At 48.1% G+C, this 23039-nt stretch overlaps 7 protein-coding genes across 7 annotated transcripts; 3 read left to right on the plus strand and 4 right to left on the minus strand.

Moving 5' to 3' along the window:
• Positions 1–953: 953 nt before the first annotated feature.
• Positions 954–5439, plus strand: FSUBG_9248 (o-acetyltransferase CAS1; the record flags this gene model as incomplete). The annotated part of the gene is made up of 4 exons (XM_036687740.1): positions 954–1262; positions 1317–3451; positions 3986–4691; positions 4744–5439. 4 exons carry the CDS (start codon positions 954–956, stop codon positions 5437–5439), a joined length of 3846 nt encoding a protein of 1281 aa, XP_036535253.1.
• A 1272-nt stretch (positions 5440–6711) lies between these two features.
• On the plus strand, positions 6712–8079 carry FSUBG_9249 (uncharacterized protein; the record flags this gene model as incomplete). Its single annotated transcript, XM_036687741.1, has 2 exons — positions 6712–7566; positions 7834–8079. 2 exons carry the CDS (start codon positions 6712–6714, stop codon positions 8077–8079), a joined length of 1101 nt encoding a protein of 366 aa, XP_036535254.1.
• A 525-nt stretch (positions 8080–8604) lies between these two features.
• On the minus strand, positions 8605–11938 carry FSUBG_9250 (glucan endo-1 3-alpha-glucosidase agn1; the record flags this gene model as incomplete). The annotated part of the gene is made up of 11 exons (XM_036687743.1): positions 8605–8818; positions 8885–9151; positions 9201–9408; positions 9488–9534; positions 9592–9712; positions 9760–9934; positions 9990–10136; positions 10192–10290; positions 10332–11522; positions 11575–11793; positions 11858–11938. The coding sequence occupies 11 exons, from the start codon at positions 11936–11938 to the stop codon at positions 8605–8607; spliced, it is 2769 nt and encodes a 922-aa protein (XP_036535255.1).
• A 753-nt stretch (positions 11939–12691) lies between these two features.
• On the minus strand, positions 12692–14373 carry FSUBG_9251 (TPO4-Proposed vacuolar polyamine transporter; the record flags this gene model as incomplete). The annotated part of the gene is made up of 4 exons (XM_036687744.1): positions 12692–12701; positions 12751–13612; positions 13669–14051; positions 14099–14373. The coding sequence occupies 4 exons, from the start codon at positions 14371–14373 to the stop codon at positions 12692–12694; spliced, it is 1530 nt and encodes a 509-aa protein (XP_036535256.1).
• A 907-nt stretch (positions 14374–15280) lies between these two features.
• Positions 15281–15805, minus strand: FSUBG_9252 (electron transfer DM13 domain protein; the record flags this gene model as incomplete). Its single annotated transcript, XM_036687745.1, has 1 exon — positions 15281–15805. The coding sequence occupies one exon, from the start codon at positions 15803–15805 to the stop codon at positions 15281–15283; it is 525 nt and encodes a 174-aa protein (XP_036535257.1).
• Positions 15806–16487: 682 nt separating this feature from the next.
• On the plus strand, positions 16488–18146 carry FSUBG_9253 (ferric-chelate reductase; the record flags this gene model as incomplete). Its single annotated transcript, XM_036687746.1, has 1 exon — positions 16488–18146. The coding sequence occupies one exon, from the start codon at positions 16488–16490 to the stop codon at positions 18144–18146; it is 1659 nt and encodes a 552-aa protein (XP_036535258.1).
• Positions 18147–19195: 1049 nt separating this feature from the next.
• On the minus strand, positions 19196–22556 carry FSUBG_9254 (phosphoribosyl transferase domain protein; the record flags this gene model as incomplete). The annotated part of the gene is made up of 2 exons (XM_036687747.1): positions 19196–19985; positions 20041–22556. The coding sequence occupies 2 exons, from the start codon at positions 22554–22556 to the stop codon at positions 19196–19198; spliced, it is 3306 nt and encodes a 1101-aa protein (XP_036535259.1).
• Positions 22557–23039: the final 483 nt, after the last annotated feature.

Below are 23039 nucleotides of genomic sequence, written 5' to 3' on the forward strand. Positions count from 1 at the left end.
TAGAATGGTCTCTCTAACTGTAATGTCTCATGCGCCATTTAGCAGAAGAGTGTCTGTCACTGAAGATATCAAATTTCGGCGAACAATCGAAGATCGGACCACTGACCTTGGCGCGGATTCAAAACCCCGTGTAGACATTCCTTCTTGACAAAGGTGAACATTTCATTGAACGCGCTATCACAGGCTGTTTAGTGTCTAACACGTGATAACACCAGCATGCCTTGCTATGAAAATTAGCTCATGCCGGATGCTCCAAATACCCTACGGCCGCAGGTCATACCCGCATCTTGAGTCAGAGAACGAGAGTCGGATTGTCTCGCAATCACCCTGCAGACGTCATCTTTAAAGCCAAGAATGCATGTAGTACTGTTCCGTTTGACCTCAAGTCTCGACGGTTCAAGTGACCATTGGCAGGGCCCTTAGCACGGTCATCAACTGATTGGAAGCAGGGAGTTTAGAATATTCACTGCCAAGTAATAGTTTCTCTTGGCTTCAGCTTTATCACATACCAGCCAGATTATATCCCATAATTAAAGTTTTAAAGTTTAGCGGCGAGGAAAATAGTGACACTCAAGACGACGAGATGCAATTTTTTAGCCTGAGTCTTCTGTTGCGCCAAAACAGGGGGTGACCTCCTTAGAAAGTGAGAGCAGCCCTTAGCTAGCGGTAAGCTAACGCTATTACTGCTAGCTCCAGGGGAGAACCTCTGATTGTTGACCATTAAACACTCTGTATCTTCAATATTTGGGCGGGCCAATTTAATGAGCGATTATCTCCGATCCACGCACGATCCACAACGAGGCTAGAGCAAGAAATGCTTTTGCAGGAATTCGCCTGAATCCCCTTTTTACTTGGCGCAACGCGGCCTCGTGAACTTGAATCTTTAAAACGTGGTTGATGGATCTGCTCATGAGCAACCAACAAAACCATTTTGTTGTAAGCCGTACGACAAGATGAATAAATCATGGAGCAGATTGATACGCGTCGTTTTTGCAACTCTTTTCTTAGCCCTGGTGGCGTTCAAATCTCTTTTCCCTGGAGATGATCCTTATCGCTGTCGCGCGGTTCAGAAAACAGGTCGATGGATTGACCCGATTCGCGATGAGCAGGGGAACCGGGATCCATTCAAGCAATGGCAGCCTGATGGATGTATCCTCAATCACTATCATTCACAGGATATCCGCAGATGTACTGAGGGTCGTCCAATTGTCCTCGTTGGTGACTCGACATCTAAGAACGTTGGTCTCGCCATGGGCAGTCTAGTAAGCCATCGCAAGAGACTTCAAATTAAAGTGATTTGACTGATAAGACCATAGCTCGATAATAAGCAGTACAAAAAGGATGAAGCAGCCAGGTTGTTCAGCAAGACGACATCCTACAACATGACATATCACGGCCAGAGGATTGAACGTGTCGCCAACGTCTATCTCTCATCGCATGGTGTTCCAGGTCGAGAACAATTTGTCAGCCATCTCGAAACTTACGCAGGGGAAAAGACAAACCCTCCATCCATTGAAGACCAAAAAGGCCCGGCATTGATCTATATAGCTGCAGGCGCATGGTATACCCATCCACACTATGGAGGTATTGGCTCTACCGCCCTTGATCCCTGGGACGATCGTTTCTCGGCATATCAGGATCACTTATCAAAAGTTGACAAATTCATCGGCAATAATACACCACATCAAGATTGGTTCAGCGCCCCGATGGATCCACGAGATGGTATCGGAAACCAAATCTTTTACGCACCACCCGCTGGGCCGCGATACCTGGGCAATGATACCAAAATGGTTCTCGACAGAGGTCGCCGAGCGGAAGAGGTCATCGAGATGCAAGACTGGCTTTTGGAAAAGGATGATGACTTCAATATTCCGTTCGTCTGGTCTATTGCCAACCTTGTCGAAGGTCAAGACAAAGTCTGGCGTGATCCCCTTCGCACCGGCTTTCACGTCAAGTTTCAAGTCGCAGAGCTTCGAGCCAATATTCTTCTCAATATGAGATGCAATGCCAAATTGGACCGGATGAAGCCGTATCCCTATTCACGGACGTGCTGTACCGACTACGGCGTCAAGCCAATGGTTCAGCTTTCCGTGGTGGCATTTGGTATTGTGTACCTAACTGCTTGTATCATTTGCGAGTTCCTGGATATGTGTGCCGACCGAAGTGCCGATCAGCCTCGCTTCAAGCTCCTCAACATGCAAGCCGGATGTCTCGTACTAGCACTTCTGATGTGTTACTACGCTGATCGAACCCAGATGATGGCAAAGGGTAGCAAACTTTGGCAAATGAAAGACTTTGTCGCGCTTTGCATTCTTTGCATCGCAATCATGTTGGCCACTATTCGTCGCATCAAGTCGCCTATTTCAGAGGACCTCTCAGTATACATGCAAGAGTCAGACCAACCATTCCTCTCACGGGATCAGACCGATGAGTGGAAAGGATGGATGCAGTCCTTCATCCTTATCTATCGCTGGACCGGTGCCCATGATGGTTCAATCTACGTCCTCATCCGTGTCTGCGTTGCGGCATATCTCTTCCAAACAGGCTACGGACATACAGTTTATTTCCTGAATAAGAACGACTTCTCCTTTAATCGTGTCGCAGCCACGTTACTACGCCTCAACATGCTCAGCTGTTGTCTCGCGTACTTCATGGATACAGACTACATGTTCTACTACTTCTCCCCGCTCGTGTCATTCTGGTTCCTTGTCGTTTACGCGACAATGGCGGTTCGGCCAAGGCACAATAGCGATTTGCAGATCATGCTGGCCAAGATCTGCATGTCTTGTCTCATTGTATCGATGATATTCATGGGGACGCCTCTTACGCGTTGGGTCTTTGGTATTCTCAACACTGTTTTCAAGATCCAGTGGAGTCATGAGGAATGGTATCGCCGCGTTACACTCGACATGTTCATCGTCCACGCTGGTATGCTGACAGCCGTTGCCAACCGGCACTTGAAGATGCCTATTCATTTAGGGCTTCGTGTAACACTTGCTCTGGCTGGCTTCTTCGCCACGATACATTATTTCTATGCGACCTCAGGTCTTCTCATAGATGCGTACTCGAAATGGCATCCGTATGTATCGCTTGTACCAGTCATGGGTTTCGTCGCCATGCGCAATGTCTCGGACCCAGTCCGCAACTATCACTCCAAAGCTATGGCTTGGTTAGGCCGTTGTTCCTTGGAGACCTACATCCTCCAGTTTCACATTCTTCTCGCAGCCGATACCGAGGGTGTTCTCATTGTCGATGGCCTATTTGGCGATGGATCACTCCTGGGAGACCGATGGAGGACTTTGGTGATCATCCTGCCAGTTTTCCTATGGATCAGTCACGCGGTCGCTGGTTCAACTCGATACATCGTCAAGATGATTATGCATCAAGGCACAGAAGATGAGAAGTTGGGCAGACCATCTTTTTGGGCTTGGCTGGAGTATATCTCAGGCTTGTATGACCTCTCATCCCCCAAAATAAGGCTTATTTGCATTTTATTAGTTATGTGGTTGCTCAATCTGATGAGCCCAGGACATGAGATTCCGACGGTGTTTGATGGTGGACATTCAGTGGTTGTGGCGCCAAAATTCCCACTGGAGTTTCCGTATCCAGTGGCGAACAGGACTGTATGACAAAGGCTTAGCCTGTAGTTCGGAGTACCAAATGGAGTTATTACGGAGTTTATATAGATATGTATAGAATGCAGTCGCACGACATGGTCAATTGAATAAAGAGCCTTTTTGCTGCCTTCAGAAGCTGTCGGTGCTGTAGATCCCGAGTTCGCCACATCTTGGCTCCGATAAACACCCTGGCGAGTGAGTTGAGTTAGCGCAATCCCCCGCCATTTCTCGCCGAATGAGTCAAGAAGAGTTTTTTTATGCGCCCTCCGAGCCAATTCTCGGCTCTTCAATTGATCCTTTCAATTGCACAACCTCAGAAAGCTGAGGTGTCAATTCAATTCAGTTTAATCAACAATGGCCACGTCCAGGTCCTATCCTTCGCAGGCTCTTGAGCTCGAGACTCTCGGCCTCACTCATGAGACTGGTGCAACGCCGAAGCAGCCAAACCCGGTGTTATCAACAACGGGGCGTCGGCTTGGATCGCGCAATGACCATGAGGACGAGCACGACAATTTCACTGGTTCAGGCGATGAGTCTGCACCCCCGAGGGCCGCTCTCGTTGTAGAGAAGTGGAATGAACCCATGGGCAATGCCTTTCGAGTCGGCGCTGTCTATTGGAGTCTTTTTGTCTCGGGCGCCAACGATGCAGCATACGGAGCTTTGATCCCTTATCTCGAGACCTACTATGAGCTCTCTTACCTCGTCGTCTCACTCATCTTCCTCTCACCATTCGTCGGATTCATCGTTTCGGCTGCCGTCAACAACTATCTTCACATGAACATCGGTCAGCGATGGATCGCCTTCATGTGCGGAGGATGCCACGTCTTGACATATCTTATCTTAGCGCAGCATCCGCCTTATCCTGTTCTCGTCTTGGCATATGTCCTTGCAGGCCTGGGTAATGGAATCGGACTTGCTGCTTGGAACTCGTACATCGGCAATTTGGCGAGGTCTAATGAGTTGCTGGGTTTTATGCATGCGAGCTATGGGCTTGGAGGAACTGTGAGCCCTCTTATTGCGACTAGCATGATCACCCAGGCGAACCTTGGGTGGTACGACTTTTACTATGTGCTTGTAAGTTCTTCACACCAATCCCCTCATATAAGGTTACTGATGAATATTCTAGCTGGGCATGGCTGTTCTTGAGACCGCAACTCTCACCTACTCCTTCTGGCCCAAGACAGCTCAGAAGTATCGCGAGGCTGTTCATACCGAGGGCACTCGCAACGAAGGCACGCGAGCCGCTCTCTTCGTTAAGCCTCATGCTCGCGTTGTTTGGCTTTGTGCCTTCTTCCTTCTCGGTTACGTTGGTACCGAAGTCGCTCTCGGCGGCTGGGTCGTGCAATTCATGTTGCGTGTTCGTAACGCTGACCCTTTCGATGCCGGAATGACAGCCGTCGGCTTCTGGCTGGGCATTACCATCGGACGTCTGGTTTTGGGCATGGTGATTCCCAAGATCGGTGTCAAATTGTCACTCATGATCTTCATTCCAATTACCATGGGCCTACAGCTCATCTTCTGGCTCGTCCCGCAATTCCACGTCTCAGCCGTAGCAGTTTCGCTGCAGGGCTTCTTCTTGGGACCCATGTTTCCCTGTGTCATTGTGGCCCTTACAATGCTTCTTCCGCGACATCTCCACGTCAGCGCAATTGGATTCGCTGCTGCGTTTGGTGGAAGCGGCGCGGCTGTGCTGCCCTTTGCGGTTGGTGCGATTGCGCAGGCTAAGGGAGTGCAGGTTCTTCAGCCAATTATTCTCGCTATTCTAGCTGTGCTGTTCGTAATCTGGCTTGGCCTACCCAAGATCGAGAAGCGAAAGGATTGAGATGGTCAATGTTGCTGAGAGATATCGCGTTCGCAGGACGGTAAAGATCAGAAGCCGGTGCCACTTCCATGTGCAAGTTTAAATTTGGCGAATGTTTCTATGTACAGCCGTGTTTGTTGGTGTTCTTTACCTTTGTGCGCTGGGGGCCGAAGCCTATTTTAACCTCCCACAACCTTATTATAGTTTCTATGTACAGTAAGATAGGTAATTATATTAGATCCTCGCGTTCATGAAACCTACTCGGACCAATACGGATCCTTCTAGATAGTCAAAAGACTATCGGAAGCTTTCCCCGAGTCGCGACTACTAAGCGTTCACTCCAGATATCGATCTGAGGTGACCAATAGCGCCACCCTCCCCACCGCCTGCTTCTACACAGCGGAGGGGAAAAGCCAGAGTCTGACCCATTGCCACAGAGGATGAAAGAAGACATCGAGTGGGATAATAATGAATGGGACACTGATTGAGATACTCATACTAGCTTCCCAGGGACAAGTAGTCTCAACTAAAGCGATAGGCGTTCTCCGCGATCTTAGGTTCTATACCATGATGAAACCGTTACGTGCAAATCCTGACGTATCACAGGACCCTAGAGGCTTGTACAGGCTTCGAAGAATCTGTCAAATCGTAGCAAAATCAATCTCATAGGCTCATCAATGATAAGGACCTGTTGGTATCAAACTACTATGAGGCAATGCGAAACACCGGTAGCAGTACAATATGTAACCAAATAAGATTCACATCGGAGCTTTGATTGTCCACGTAACTCGCATATATTTGGTTCTTATTCCGATAAAGTTTTATGATCAAATCTTACCTCGTCAACTTCACTTCAGGTTGGACCCTGTGGCCGACTCTATGGCTATTGCCCTAAACCTTACTGCTATTTCCATTCGTTCAAAGTCAACAAGAAAATCAGATTTGACTATAAAGACCAATCCTGGTTGTGATCCAGAGTTTACTCGCGACCCATTCTTTGGGTTCAAATCATTAGGGTTCCGTGGTCAGTAAAAGTAAGATTCGTAGAGTAACATGAAGTCCAATATAAGCATAATTCCATGCTCTATAAAATGACCTCTAATTCTCTCACATCACAATTATTTGGCTTAACCTCTTAGAATAACCGCCATCAGAGGAGCCGTCCCTGCCTGCCAACAAGCACTACCGAAAATGGACAGCTTTTCTAACCTCCCCCCTGAGCTGAGGATCAGAATCTTCTCTCAGTTCTTGTCAGCATCGACAATTTTTCGACTCATACAAGCATCGCCAATCATGTTCTCTCAGTACAAGGCATCCAAAACAACTATAAGACGGAATTATGTTGTCAACCTACTCAACGGAGTTCGGCATGAAGGGCTCCTACAGGACGCCTTGGGCCTGCTTTATCTGGATTTCGCCGACAATCGACCTGACAACCACGTCATGAAATACATCATCAGGCAGTGGGACTTGAAGGCATTACCTGATCCTTTTGAACAAAAGGATCAGGCTACCATTTCCAAGCTTTATAAACTTTTCTCCTCTATGAGTATGTTTGTGGAGGACTATATCAGCAAAGCCACTTCCCCAAACCCACCTCAAGCCTACCTCTGTCTTCCTCAGATCGCCGACCCAAACAAAGGGCTCTACTACAAGGAGCACAGCTTTAGTCCAAGGCATGTCACTTTAGATGAGCTCACCTTACCAGAATGTCATTTTCTTATGTGGGCATTTATCAAATACGATATCATCTTCAAGATTCAGGGACCTAAAGCCGCATTGGTAATAGACGACAACGAACAAAGTGCTATTTCTAAGAAAGAATATGAGGCTCTCACTGACTGCGAGCACGAAGCACTTCATTCTGTTCTTCAGTATGTCGATGCTGTATATGGGGCTCTTTTTACAATGTCTACACGTCGCTCAAGCAGACATACCTCCAGCGCTTTACAAGACAAGCCCGCCAATCCGGTAGCCCTGTTATACCCAGATAACCTTTATTTCAACCCAATACGAGCCTTCGATGATATGATGCTTCCATCACAAAATGTTCCTACAATGCTAGGATATGCTCATGATGTATCAGACCACGGTTTTGATCTACTTAGAGCTCTCGTACTGTTTGCAAACACGACAAAGCCCGAAGATGTACGAAGCTGGTTTTATACCATATTTTCCCATTGGCCGAGATCGCGATATCGTCGGCCTCGCAACCATCGCTTCGCCTTCCTTAGCAGAAGCTGCAGAAGGTCGATCAATGATCGAGATGGCTCGCTGAGCTCTCTCTTAGTGCAGAGATTGTCTCCGACTCACGCATCGGATTCCGTCACATACCCCCTTTCGTCATGGGTTATGCAACGTAACATATTTAGACAACGAGCGTGGGTTTTTCTGGATGATACTCGACTTTTCCAGATGGGCCTTGGCCACTTTCCGACAATCGAGGAGCTTGGAAAGCAATCAACCCCTGCGCCTGGATTCGAGGAGCGAATGCAACTGCGCCATTTACAACTTTGCCAGTTTCAAAGAGAAGCGGGTATCGAGGATACCCCAAACGAAGGACGGGAGTATATTTTCAGTGCAAACGATGAGGATTCCATTCCTCGCCTTTTCGATCCATCAAACAATAGGGAGGTGACAACATTTTGGCAACACATCTGAACTACCTTGGTTGAATAGGCGAGGTGCATAGATTCTGGCGAGGATAACAGGTTTACGCATTGTTAGTATTCTTTAATGTAGCGTATAATCGCTAAGGCTTTAGTTCAATCTCATAATTTATTATTATACTGTCAGACTTGGCTGTACTGTTTTATGCTTTTTGCTGGAGACGCTGTCATATTTTCTTTTACATGTCTAGGAAGAATATTGTCCTAGTTCACCTGTTAATGAGATGTATAATACTTCGAGATGGCAAGCATGAATCCTGCCTCATATACTGACCCTTTATGGATGATCATTAAGATATAGTCACTTCTGGCAAGGGCTCAACTACTGCTTCTAAGTGTATTCAGTAGCCTAGCCTTGATATGGCTGAGCTGAAATGCAGTTAAGGATCCAAATGCCTTATACAGTATTTATGAATGTAATGTGTTATATTCAAGTCCTCTTTGAATGAAGCGAGAAACTTGATACGTCTTATGCCGAATTTGCGAATCTGGGCTATCGCCGTACCCTTTGTCGAGCTCAATTGCATGGGTAGTTGGCCGACTTAGGCTTTCCATTAGTAAAAGAGAACCAATTCGACAAGGCCTCAGATGCGGTGCAAACTGGCAACATGACAACTCCTGGTGCCGTGACGTTGTACTCCGAGACTAGATCCATACCGTCAACTGTGTTGGAAGGATCAAGCATAGACCATCCGTTAGCGTTTCCGTTACCAGCAAAGCTGTTAACGGCTCTGTTACCAATTATCAGTGAGTTATTCAACATAAACCCAGAGGTCTCGGATATGGGTTCTGCTCACCCGTTCACGATATCTTCCTTGGTCAACCCGCCAAAGGCTGTTTCTGATCCGGTCAGATCGTCGAGTCCTGGCAGACGGCTGAAGAAATTGTCGGTGCATCCAGGATTGAAGCTTCCATGGGACTCGTCGCAGGTCCGAGCTTCCCCTGTGCATCCGATCAAGTAGTACATCTTAGAACCTACGCAGACACCCGATGAGTCGTAGTTCTTGGAGCTCATGTGCTTCACATCGGGCTTATCTCCACAGCCCTGTTCGGAATCAATGATACTGGAAGCACGGTTAGTGAAAAGCCATAATACGCAGAGTGACAACTTACGCTGGGCCAAGTTCGGAAGATGACAGCTGCCAAGCGAGTGGGACCAATTCCGCGAAGAGCGCCTTTGAGACAAGGGCTTGAATAGCATCGACGCCTAGATCTTGATGCTTGGTCTCGAGCATCTGGCCGTCAGTAATGGCGGTAAAGAGTAGATCAGTATTCGCCTCGGAGCCGTTGAAAAGCTGCTCGTTCATGGAGACAATCTCAGCTTGTCAGATTGTAACAATCGCTGTAATAGAGGGAGTCATTCATATAGTATGAAAGCAATAATCGTATGAACTACCTACAATTGAGCCTAGTCGAGATAGAGTTCTCGGCACTAAGGGCGCTGTCACTGCAAGGCTTTAGTCAATGTGTCCCCGAAACGCTGGCAGTATATAGATTTAATTACTCTTTCAAGGTGTCTTTAGCAATATTAATGCTGTTTGTCACCATTGGATTGACCCAATCCTTGACAGTGGCTAATGTGTTGGGGTTGGCTTTGAAGTAAGGCATGCCCTTGAGAGCTACATCTGGTTAACCCATCATAATACCACTCGTGTAATAGGCCAGCACTAACCTGAATTCCACATCGGGGATACCGCGAGGGAAAAGCCAAGACCAATTATGTCGAGAAGGAGCTTGACTGAGAAGCCGCTTGACTTGATGGGGGCAAAGGTGCTGGAGAGCTCCGCAACTTGAGTATTGATGTCGTTCTGGGCTCGGTCGAGTGCGTCCCAAAAGTTGAAGTGAACCTGTAGAGTGATCAGCTTAGTCTCTTAGCATGGTGACGACCAGTAGAGTACATACGCGGTAGATGGACTCCATGGAGTTGATGGCAAAGTAGGCCCCTGGATACGTGACGTCGTTGCATAGCACCACATTAGAGCCGCAGGGGTTGTCGTTCTCAATGGTACCGCAGTCGATACCCTCTGGGCCGTGGAAGAGGTTGCTAAACTATTCAAGAGCGTTAGTTAAGTATTCTGGTTAGCTCGCGATGGAGACTTCGAACCTGCTCTGTAAAGTTCAAGCCGCCAGGGAACGGATTAGCATTCCACTGATCAACACCCCATTTCCAAGCTTGGTCTGCATACACAGAGTCCCAGCGAAACTTTGCATCTTTGGAAGCATCGGTAACTCCAGGGTTAGTACAACATGAGTGAAGTCGTCGCCCGACGCGCTGTTGCCGCCGTCGCCACTAGCATGACAAGTGCCATAGCCACAAGCGCTGTGATCCATTCCAGGCCATTGATTGCAAACTGGATCGGCGTTACCCTTCTTGAATGGGAGAACCTGGTAGTTACCGTTGTAGATGTAGTTGGGACAGCCATCGCTAACGCACATTCCGCCGGTGGCTGTATAGATGACATTGCCACTGGGGTCCTTGACGGTGATGCGTTGAGCGCCAGTTTGAACCTCTCCAGCGCCATAGCCGTAGTTCATGCCAGGGTTCAGAGGCGCTGTGTGCTCAGTAGTTCCAGAAACGGTTACCTTGTAACCAGGTCCGTAGGAGGGATTGAGGATGATAGCGTAGTAGAGATAGTTGACATCATCATCCCATCCGTCTGGTTTGTCGTAGTAGGCATCGTTGCCCTCATATGGACATTCCAAATCCGAAAGCTCGGTTCGATACCACGCAGCACCAACGAGAACATCGCCGTTCATTGGAGTCATCTGGGAAGCTGATTGACCAGTCTTGTAGGCATTGACGAAAGACGAGACGAGAGGTTGCCAGCCTGTATGATCCCAAGTCTCCTGGTTGGCGTAGAAGTATGGTTGGGTGTCATTATTCTGCTCGGTCCAGAGGTTTCCGATGTAGTGTGCTTCGGGACCATCGTTCCACGTCTGAAACTGGACATAATCGGGCTGGGGATCCATGTTGAGGATGTTGACCATACGCTTCGGTAGGTTCAGGTCTCCTTGTCGATAAACGTGCGCCCCATAAGCATTCTTGTATTGGAGTGGACTGAGACCCATCATGTACAGTTTGTCGTGTTTGTGAGCACCAGCAAGAACAGGAACGTCGATCGAGACGTCTCCTGCATACTTACCGCCGTAGCCTTTCCGTTCAGGCCAGGCTGACTCCCAACTAAAGATGCCGTCGACAATGGGGCCCCAGTACGACCACCATCCGTCGGCTGAGTCATAGTATCCGTCAGTTTCGTTAAAATCAGGCATGAAGAACATGTCGTTTGCGAGTTCTTTCTTCCAGTTGATCCAGGTATCGTTGTGGAAACCACCAGAAGAGAACGTGCTGATGAGAGGACGGCCTTTGACTTGGTAGTAGGCTGAACTTCCTTTGTAGGAGTCCCATATCCACTGGTAGTCGGATGGGCCATGGCACTGAGACTGTTAGCCAACATCAGCGGTAAGTCAGAAAGGACGTTTCACATACAGACTTGCCACCATGGTAGCAGGCATCGCCAGAAGCGTAGACATCCATGGAGATGTACAGCTTGAAGCCGACAGACTCGGCATATGGAAAGAGGTAGCTGAGAGCCTGAGAGACATAGTCGCGAGTAGCGTCACCAATGTTCAATGCGAAGCCATCAAGGCCCATAGACTTGGCATTGTCAATATCTTTATGCGCGTGCTCCTGGGTCACAGTTCCGACCTAATACGGCGAGCCGGTGTTAGTGGCATAATACGATAGGTAGATGGACAGAACACAGGCTTACCATATAATGAGCAAATACTGCCTTGGCACTGGCTGTAGCCAGAGTGCCAGAGATGGCCAGGAACTTGACTAGCCCTTTCATCATGAATGTGTAAGTTCAAGTGGTATTCTAGCTGTGAAGTGTTTGTACAAAGCGACTTGGTGCATCTACACGGAGTACATCATGTATTTATGTGCGATATGGTCTTCAAACTCTTCCATCTGGTATCTTGTGACTTGCTACCAGAATGAGCGGAATGATGTTACATAGAAAATGTCGGAAATGACGGAGGTCAATAAAGCCGATGCCTGCGTTCCTGCAGGAGCTGTCATGATGGCCCCATTACCCAACTCGGCATTTCAAAAAGCATCACCTGTATTTTCCAATGATTTAAGCTTTCGGTTATATGCCAAAGAGGTTGCTCGGTGGGCGAAGGATTGCTCTACCCTCAGAATCGTATAGCTTCAAACACTATGTTACCATTGAAGTCCTCACCACGGCTATCTCGGCAGTTTATGCGAGAAGGCCGGCTCTTCAAGGAAGGTGACAGTTAGAATCCTCCAGATTGGATAATCCTTACTTAATACGTGATAGGGAAAAAAGGTTGTCATGCTGAGATCTGCAAGGGACGAGATATGAGAGATAGAAATTAGCAAAGGCAAGTAATACCGAGATTCGAGAGTCACGTTACGACAAATATCACGGTTCATTTGCAGATCGCCTGAAATTAAGCACTCAGTGACAAAGCCTCTTCTAATATTTAAGTCTATCTCCAAGTCAAACGCTTGACGTAACAGAAACACGATATCACAGCCAGCCTATACAGAACCAAAGACCACCATTTCAAGCCCGAAATCAGTTGTATCTATCACATCGTGTGTACCTCAGGAATTGCGGTCCAGCGAGTACCGTACCTGCTCTTGCTACGCCAATGAGGTCCAAACCAGTAAAGAACAAAGGGAAAGGAAGTCATGACTCCCGAGATAATGCCAAAGAGGCTGAAAGTCCACGATCCACCCAGGTTGGTAAGCATGTCGAGGATGAAGACTGGTACAATGCCTGCGCAGGCCAATCGAAAACATGCCGCAGTGGTGAGTGCAGATAGAGTTCCAGCTGGTGGATATGCATCAAACAGATAGGAAATGAACGAGATGAGAACCATCGCGTTGCCCCAGACATATACTGCTGTACCAGAAATTGGAGCGAGGTAATGAATGCTGGGAGTCGCAGTAAACGCAACCCAGAACAGAGAACCAGCTACCAGGAACGCCCCGAACATGGCTGGAACAAGGCGCTTCTCAATATCTTCCATGTTACGCTTGGCTCGACTGGAGAGTAAGGCTTCAATCAAGGAAGAGGTAAGAAGTGCGAGCATCACTCCAACAATAGCGGAGATGAATGCCAGACCAGATTGTCTAACTCCGAAGCCATACGTGGCGCCCAAAGCAGCTGGTACAGAAATGAACCATTGGAATACAACTGCAAAGTTGAGGCCAAGATAGAGAGAGATCACCATGACGAGGGGCTCTGTGAAGAGCATTTTGACTGGTGTAAGAACGGTGATATGGGTCATCTCAGAAAGTGTCACACCGCTTTGGGCGCATGGCAGTCTGATACCGCTCTTGTTGTAGCGAATGCGGGTTCGTAGAATCTCTCGACCGTATGTTTCAGGCATGAAGGAGCCAAATGCAAGGGTTGCGGTGGCGAAGATGAGGGTAACCCATGAGAGCCAGGCGGGCCCTTTGGCTGCAAAGACAAAGCCGCCGATAATAGGACCTACAGTCACAAATGTCAGTTTTCTGATCACACTCAAGAGACAACTCAAAACATACCAGCAGCAGCCCCAAGATAAGAGGCAAGGGTCAAGAAGGAATAATATGTCACCGTCTTATTCGCAGACCAGACATCAGCGAAAGTACCTTCGATCAAGACCACGCAAGGACCGCCAAAGAGTCCAGCCAGGAAGCGAAAAGCCAACAGTGTCGAAATTTTGGTAGTAAGACCGATCACGATCACACAGAGGCAGAAAAGCGGGAAGCTGGTGAAGTAGATGGGTCGTCGGCCGTATCGCTCAGAGAGATGCGGAGTGTAGATTGGTGCGAAAAACACGCCAAAGAAGGGCATTGTGAAACCGAGAACGGCCACACGCTGTGAGACGCCAAATGCCTCTGGGATGACGCCGATGGCTGCTGTGTAAGTGGTTGTTCCGTACATGCTACTCAAGTCAGTATCATTCGCCGTTTTACGACATGGGTTACTTACATGACAAACACAAACAAGAATGCACAAGCCGACACGTAGACCTTCTTGAGAATTGACCAGCTCATAGGGCTATCAGGATCAGTGGGTGACAGGTTATGTCCTCCAGACCCAGCATTGGCCCTGATGCAAGGCTGATTTTCATCGTCAGGTGTATGTCGACCATCCATGTTTTCTGTGTGCGACGCCGCGTCAAAAGCTTGCATATTGGGTGTTGGTTCGAAGCTTGTCATGTTGGAAGTCATGTCGTATGTCGCTGTATGGTGGGCAGCGTCCATATTATTCGTATTGGTGATAGATGCTCTAAAGGTTGTAGATGAATCGGATTGAGTTGAAGTATGAGAGCGGTGTTGTTTGATGGATTGAGCAAACAGACGAAGGTCAATCGCTTATATACACCATTGCTTTGGACCCCAACATTGATGCTCTCATCATTTTTCCTCGAAGAAATGCGTAAAAGTTTACATAGCCCTGTCAGGAGGCGGAGCAACGCCAGTTTCATCATTCTTTTGAGATAAACAAAATGAAGTTGCCCAATGTCGATCAGAACCTGGGGTCAAACCGAATAAGAATTCATTTTCGCCAATGTTTAATTGAAGCTTTGTCCGCCCGATAATCAGAATTACTGAATGCAGTAAAGCTGTTGACTTGGCTCCCGCAGGGCTGAAAAGCTTAGCGCTGACACTGCAGTGAGGCTTGTTCTGCTTGCTGGGTTCGAGTGTCATAATCAGGATTGCCTAATTGAGTAAGCTGCCCAACTGTACAGGGAATCCTCAGCGCCCGAAAGGTACGCATTTGGGAAACATCCTGCGGATCGCGACGAGTTTGACACCAATAGTTGCCTTCTAGTTGAAACAGGAATTGGTTTAAGCACAGCGGGATGCTGTCGGGGCTTCTATCGCGACTAATGGCTGGCTACCCACTGTTGGCTATGATCTACAGCGCTCCAGTACCCGTACCTGTAGGGGTCTTCACCCGCTAGGCGGCTAGAAGGCCCTAGCGCTTCTGCTGACGGGTGTAACCATCACAATCAAAGATCGAGAAAGGGTCATGGCGTAAGTCTTAAGCAAATAGAGGGACCATTGCATGATTGAGGACAACAAGGTTTAATTCTAAAGTGAAATAATTACATGCTATCTGCTATGTACCCGTGGCCATCACCAACTCACAACCTCTAACAAGTCATCAAGCAAAGTAAGCAGAGAAAGTGAGCAGACTCAAGATAGCCACAACCATGGCAGGCCGGCCAGTGGGACAGCCCGATACGCCGTTCATTTCATCCTTCTTCGTGTCGCCCTTCTTTGTATCCGTCTCATTGGTCGAGTTCATAGAGTCGCCGTCAGATGTCAATTTTGCCTGGCCAAAGTTGGCGTCAAACTTCTCACACCAGAGACCAACGTAAGAGAAGTCTTTCGCTGTATAGCCAGCATCAAGCTTAACCATGATATCCGTCTTGGACGAGGTATCGCTGATGCGCTCTTTGTTGATACGGAAGCCGGATGAGAGGTCTTCAGTCTTGGATCCCCACCAGTAGAGAGCAGGTGCGGATGCGTCTTTGAGTTCGTAGTCGGTGATCTTGAGTTCAGTGTTGCTGACAACCTCGACTGTACCTCCAAGTCCAGCGTCCAGTGAGGATAGGGCACCAGAGTCGCCCATCTTTGCGGCCATGGCAGCGGAGGCAAAGAGAAGAGCGGCGAGCTTGAAAGCCATTGTGAAGAGAGGTGTATAGAATTGAGGTTTAAGGTAAATGTTGACTTTGCAGAAAGGTTGCAGTAAATGGAAGTAGATTGTGATGCGAGTTTGCTTGCTGATGAAGCGGGTTTCTTCGTACGGGCTCAATCTTCTTATACTGCCGTATTGCTTCACCTCGATTCTAGAACAGGCAATTCAGATGATAGAACAAATAAAACTCAGAAAGAACTATCTGCTTCGGTGTTTGAGGCTAATTGTTTTTTCACCGCAGGGCTTTGCCTAATTTTACCCATAAAATTAAGCTTGTTTCCATCCGCATTGCCCAAAAAGGAAATCCTGATTAGCGACGGTGGTCAACCCAGCCAGCGCCCGCACCTCCAAGCATAGCCTCGACGCCACGCCAGGGATAGCATCAGAGCGTTTGATCAATCAACAATGTTTCTCGTTTACCGCCTTGAGGTGTTAATTTCTCAGCCCCACGTCTAGCATTTATTTCTTGGAATCTAGTCAGCCACGGGTCTCGGATGGTAAGTTTGATCAATCATCAGTTACGATGGCTCCTTTGCACTGCCATGCTTTTGACAATATGGGCTTGTCTGTTAAGTATTTAGTTTCTGCATTCCTCTATGTTCATGTGCATTGTTAAACCATCCGCTACTCACTTTGACTTGCGCCTTTTAATCATTCTAAACATCCGAAAATGACTGATCCCGTGATTATCGATCGCTATACTGCTGCCAGAGTTTACTTTGGCAGCGTTGTTGGCTTGGTCTTCTTAGAATCACTCATTCCTTTCAGTATCTATGCCTTCCAAAGATACAACAGGTGTGAGGCTTCCATTTTTCCATGCTTGGGCTTCACTAATTCCCCAGATCGACGACAAGATCGAAATGTGTTGCACTGGAGCATTACTGTCTGGCTTCATAAACTACACAGCTTCCAGCTACCTCTCCCATATTTAGACTGGCACATCACCGATCTTGCGCGTTTCACGGCTTTTCTCGCACTTAACTTGGTCTTCAGCATACAATCCAACGAGTTCACGGCTGACTATACCCTGTACGGCTGGCTAGCAATTGCCAATGCTGGTCTCGCACTGCTGATGGCATCCCGAAACAATCTATTCGCGACCCTCCTACGTATTCCCAGCCCAGTCCTCCTTCAGTACCATCGCTGGATCGGCCTTGCAACAGTCTCTCATGCAACAGCCCATGTATCGTTTAACATCCAGCATTACATCGAGACAAAACAGGTTACCACCAGCTTTGGAAACCATCGAATCCAGGTAGGCTTGATGGCCTGGATCGCTCTAGCCATGCTATTTCTTACGGCCCTACCGATTGTGCGACGCCACTTCTTCGAAATATTCTACTACACACACGCTCTGTTCTTAGTTTTCGTCGTCGGGGCTTTGATCCATGCCTCGCATGGGCCGGAATTCATGCTTCCGGGGCTTTTGCTCTGGGGTATAGATCGTGCGATCCGATTTGCGAACAATTTTCGCACCGTCCAAGTGCAGAGGGTTGAGGCATTCGAGGGCAACGTAACAAAGTTCAAGGTCAAGGGTCTGAGGACTCGTACTCCCGGACAGGTTGTATGGCTTCAAATCCCAAAGGTGTCCTTTGTGGACTGGCATCCATTCACTGTCGCCAGTGCACCCAACGATCCTGAGAAGACTGCGACAATTGCCGTTCGAGGTCTTGGGGGTTTCACTAAGGCTGTACAGTATGCCGACTGCCGCGGCGATCTGAATCTGCACGGATACGTATCCTTGGACTCGAACAGTATGATGGCTCACCCGCTCAAGATGCGCCTTGATGGCCCTTACGGGGTTGGGTCAGTGTCTTGGGGCTTGCTGCCAGTGACTGTCCTCGTTGCCGGTGGCATTGGAATCACGCCAGGTATCAGCATAGCGTCTCACATCATCAGACAAACGGGTATTGAAGTAGGCAGTCATTCCATGTCTCATATTCATCTTCTTTGGGTCGTCAGAGATGTTCAGTATGTCCAGTGGTTCGCAGAAGAACTTACTGAACTTGTCAAGGCATGTGCAAAGCCAGATTCGCCAACAACTCTCGAAATATCGATATATATCACTGGGGGAAGGCGCGAGGCTCAGATGAGCGATTCGTCTCTCGAAATGCAGGTCATGAGCTCTCCGCAGCCTTGGTCTGTTCATTCGGGGCGACCAGATCTAAAGCAGTGGTTCAGGCAGATCAAGTCTAACAATATTGGCATGGATACTGCCGTGAGTTTATGCGGGCCAAGGCAACTTATCGAGCAAGGGAGAGCGGCTGCATGTGGTGTTTCTGAAAGAGAAGGACTCTTCTTTGTACAGGAGGAAGTGTTTGAGCTGTAGACTGTTGTTTGCGTTCTCTGTGTAGCTCCATACTCAATTGATCATGACATCCCAACAGGAAACACTCCTCTAAGGCAATATTCATCGCGCAGTCATCCATTCCCATCCTAAAGTCGTAAAAAATGTGTGGTTTAAACTGGTCTAAACTGTAGCCCTTCTTCAAGGTTGTCCTCACCCAGGTTTGCTGTGCGGCGAATCAAATGACAGCTATCGAGCCCCACTGGTTTATCTTATCACTGACACCTATTTTCCAGCGCCTGAAGTGCTGGCAGGGACGGGCGAAACAGCCGCCGAACCCTCAACACCAATGCCAAACCTAATCCGCCAACAAAAGCATATCACGATAGCTACAGAAATGACAAAAAGAACATTCGGAAGGCGATGGGATTGCTCCCGCCAGGGCTTGAACCTGAGACCTTCGCATTACCGGATACTCGGAATGAAGTATTAGTACGACGCTCTAACCAACTGAGCTACGGAAGCCGTCCGAATGCGTTGGAAGCGGAGATCCTCCAACGGCTCACGAATCTCCAACAGCTGAGATGAACACTTTCTGGTTGCTTTACGTATCTCTGTGGCGACCTACACTCATTCATGGGCTTCTGGGATAGGTTCTGTGACCATATTTGTGCAACTGCACCAGGTTCTCAAAGACTTACACCAAAATGGCACGGTCCGATTTCCGTAGATGCCAGCATCAATGTCCCAGTACAACCTCTCGACTTACATCTCGATTCGGCCGAAGCTCTCTTCCTTCACTATTGCAGAGATCTTGACTTATGTCAGTCAAGTTGCGGCTTCTCAGCTTACTGAGACATGATCTTGTCTATATCTCTGGGTCATGACCCAGTTAGAGCCATGAAACACTGCGACTGGTCGGACTGTATTAGTTCCAGAACCACTACTTGTCTGGGAAGGAACAGACGGAATTCAGTCTAAATCAAATTGGTTTCTATTCAATGCGGTCTCTTGCTTTGGCCAAGCATTGGTGCTAATATCTCTCTACCCATCTATCTACCTGTCAATCTAGATACCTCGGGCTCTCCCTCCTACTCCCCATCAAACACCAGGAGGCTCTGGATCGCCACTCTTCCAAACTCACTCTCCCATAATCTCTGTCGTCCACGATGAAAAGGAAACTCCGCAACAACCATGACGCTAATATCCTCTAGTCGTAGGCCAGCCTTGACCAGCAACTCGATCACCGCCACGAGTGTTTCTCCAGTTGCGAGAACATCGTCAACTACAACCACTCTATCACCTTTGCGAACTGCGTTGGCGTCCATTTCAAATCCACCCTTATCCGCCGCGCCGGGTATGTGAGATGAGATGTGCGACGAACGTCTCTGAGCAGACACCTTAGGTGGGGGGAGTTTATTCCCTTTTGCAATGGGAAACAGAGGAACTCCTAGTTCCGTTGCCAGAGGCAGGGCAAAGACATACCCACTTGCTTCGCTAGTAACTATAGCATCCACCTCATCCCACTTCCCTGAGAAATGAATCTTCAGGAGCGAAGTGCACAGCGCCAATCCTCCCTTCTGTTGGGCTATATTCAGCACGTAGCGATAGTTGATACCCTTGCGTGGGAAGTTCGGTACTGTTGGCACCATGCCAGCCAGGTTCAGAAGCTCTTGGCTCATGAACGGAACAAGACCTTGAATGGCAAATGAGATGACAGTATCATCTCCATTCGCTTCGTTGTCAAAGTTGAAGTTTGGTAAGTAGGTACTGTCCTCACACATGTACTCTCCGCAATGTGTTGTGTTGAAGTTGTTTCTGTCTCCCCATCTCCTCAAGTTTCGCGTGGCCTCGCTCGCCTGGACCCGAACGTTAATCAGCCTGGCATCTTGAACAAGGTGCGATAACGTTGTAACAGGAGCCTTTTCTGTCATACCCAGTGATGAACAGCACATCCGAAGCATCTTCTTCCAGCACTTCAATAAAGTGGTCATCTCCCACAGAAGGATCTGCCATCAGTTTCTTCTTGAAGAAATCATAGATAGCTTTCCGGTGCTGTTCTTTGTAGGGTCGATCATTAATCAGACGGTCAGGGTCGGCGCCTGTTGCTGCTGCGTATTTCCTCTTGGTCTCCTCGCTAATGCTGACCACCCGGCTACTGTATCCGTGAACTTTGAAGACGGTAGACCAGATATCGGCACAAAAGTCCTTTCCAGCACCGTGCTCGCCGGTGACAAGAATGACGAGCTTCTGTGACAGACCGATGAGTGTCAGAGGGCAAGTGTACGCGAGGATGTTCTTTGGGTCAAATGCTTTCTTGAGCTTGACCAATCGTCTGCGATTGGGACCAAAAGCTTTGGTAGCCAAGATACTATCTCGAGGGTCGGGTCCAAGATCTGCACTGTACACCCCTTTGCTCATCGGCAAGAGCTCGTTGACAACCCGGTATACCCAGCGAATAACAGCGTCAGCAATGGGTTTTCCATCATATTCTCTAGGCCAGATACCAGTAACCACGCACGCAAAATCCCAGTCTCTACAGCCAAAAGCAGTATCTTGGGGGGCAGCATGCCTCACGGCTTTACCACCATGCACAAAGTTTAAATAACAGTAGGGCGTAGGGCCGTCCCTTGTGGCAGATATCAAGACTTTCATGGTATTGGTGTTGGCTATGTCCTTCAGAAATACACACCGTTTGAAGGCAGAGGTCTTGCTGCCCCCGTGTCCTTGATGCATCTTGGATACATATGCCTCGGTGTCGAAGAGCTCAATAGCATCAACTATCTTCGGAGGCGGTCCCGTAGAGACGTCCTGTGAGACACCCTCCAAGGAACATGAGAAATTGGTCATTCCACAACAGATTTTACCACCTTCGCAGTACAGGTAAAAGTCTGAGGAAATACAGTCAGGATACTTGCTGGATACATCGCGACTCAAATTTCTCAGTGTCTCTTCAGCGTTATGGCCGTTTGGCCAGCCATAATCAGATACTGAGAACTTCTGAGATGTGCAAGACTTGAAAGTAACGCTGATGACAATACCGAAGTTCGTTCCGGCTCCCTTCAAGGCCCATAATAGTTCCTTATCACGTTGGTGGCGAACGGCATTCGGCGGTCGATGTTCTTCAGGAACGTAACCGATACAGAGAACTTGACCACTGATCACATCAACCATGACAGCGCCGGCGATAGCGTCACAGGCGAGGCCATAGTACCTAGCCAGATGTCCAATGCCACCTTGGAGCCAAAGCCCAGCGCCAACACTCGGTCGGGAGCCCAAAGGCACTGTCACGCCCACCGACATGGTCTCGCGAATGATGTCTCCCGTCTTACATCCAGCTTCGGCGACAACCCAACACTCCGTGTCCACATCTTGGGGTGGATTGACGACGTGGACTTTGTTGAAGGCACTCATGTCGACGGAAACTACATTAGGCCAAAGGCAATGATCACTGTGGCCACCACCCAGGATCGCCAAGTTAGTTTTGTTGGCCAGTGCCCATCGAACACATGATTGAACTTGGCTGATGTCCATTGGTCTAACGATAGCAGCAGGGCTGTTGGATAACGCCTGTCGATTCTTGACTTGGTAGGGCCTGTGTACCAACGGCACAAGAGCGGTCAAGTCAGGGAGCTTGTTGGCATGTCGGGTCATTGCTATCATGATTTCAGGAGAGCTAAATATAAGATGACCTGGGCGATCGTCGTCACGGCGCGCCAGTTGACGGCAGATGGCCCGCCACTGAGCCTGACGGGTCTCATATAATACTCCGGTCTCCAATCGGTATCCGGCGATGAAGCGAGTGAAACTGTTGATGGCTTCATCGTCGTCTTTGATAGCTACAGTACGATTGGGGAAACATAGCGAACGGTGACAGACCAGGTTGTGGAGATTGAGGGAGCCAAGGTGGTGAAAGATAATGACTATACCATCTAGCGGATCTTCTGGTAGCATCTCGATAGTATGTCTGATGAGCTCTTCCTTATGTTTTAGTCCATATAAGACATGGCAGAAGAGAATGATGTCGTACTTCTCGCCCGGGCAGCTCTGCGTTGTGAAGGAAGCTGGGCGAACGAGCGTCTGTTTCGAAGAGGGAAACGGTCTCTCCTTCTCCTGAGTCGATACCCATCTTTGGAGACTTTGAGTGTATTGAAAAGAGGGCTCTAGTGCGACGTACTTCGTGATCCTCTTCCTCAGACTGTCCGGCAGGTGCCCTAGAACACTCTTCGGACCTGGGCCAATCTCCAAGACTGATAACTCATCTCGTGTTGAGAGCGAGGCTATCAGTTCCGACAGTTGAGGAATTATGAAATTTCTCCGGTATGTCTGCTCATCGGAGGCCTCGGCAAAGAGCTTGAGCGAAACGTCGTACTCTCGGTCGTTCAATGGTTTCCGTGGCGCTTCATCGCCGACCTTTTTCAGGGCTTTCTTGAGAGCATTGAGAGTCGCCATTATGATGAAGTTACGATACGCTAGGTGGAGGAGGAATGAGTTCCGGATGCAGGAGATTCACAGATAATAACGGGTGAAAAGTTCTTACACGCATTATATATCTATTATCGTGTTCAAAACGAACGTCACTTTACGCACAAACTAATATCTTATGATGTTTTGTTTTTATCTTTGGTTATTGGGCCTATTTCAGTGAACAATGTTATTAGATGTATGGCAAACGTAGGGAACTTTCTAGCTGTGAATGCAGAGTTGGAAAAGCGCATTGTTGGATCCGAGCAAAGTGTCAGGCAGTATCCTCTAATAAGTATAGGGTATTTATAATTCTATAATATTTAAAGGAAAAATTAACCTTTAAGCTTAAAGCTAAGTTAAGAAAAGGTAATAGCTTAAGGTTTTTAATATTTTATAATAAGTTAAGAAAATTAAGGCCTTTTTTATTATTTTCTAAGTTATTAAAATTACTAAAAGTAAGGCTATTAT

This window comes from Fusarium subglutinans (genome assembly GCF_013396075.1).
Source record: "Fusarium subglutinans strain NRRL 66333 chromosome Unknown NRRL66333_c0000139, whole genome shotgun sequence".
Classification (NCBI taxonomy): Eukaryota; Fungi; Ascomycota; class Sordariomycetes; order Hypocreales; family Nectriaceae; genus Fusarium; species Fusarium subglutinans.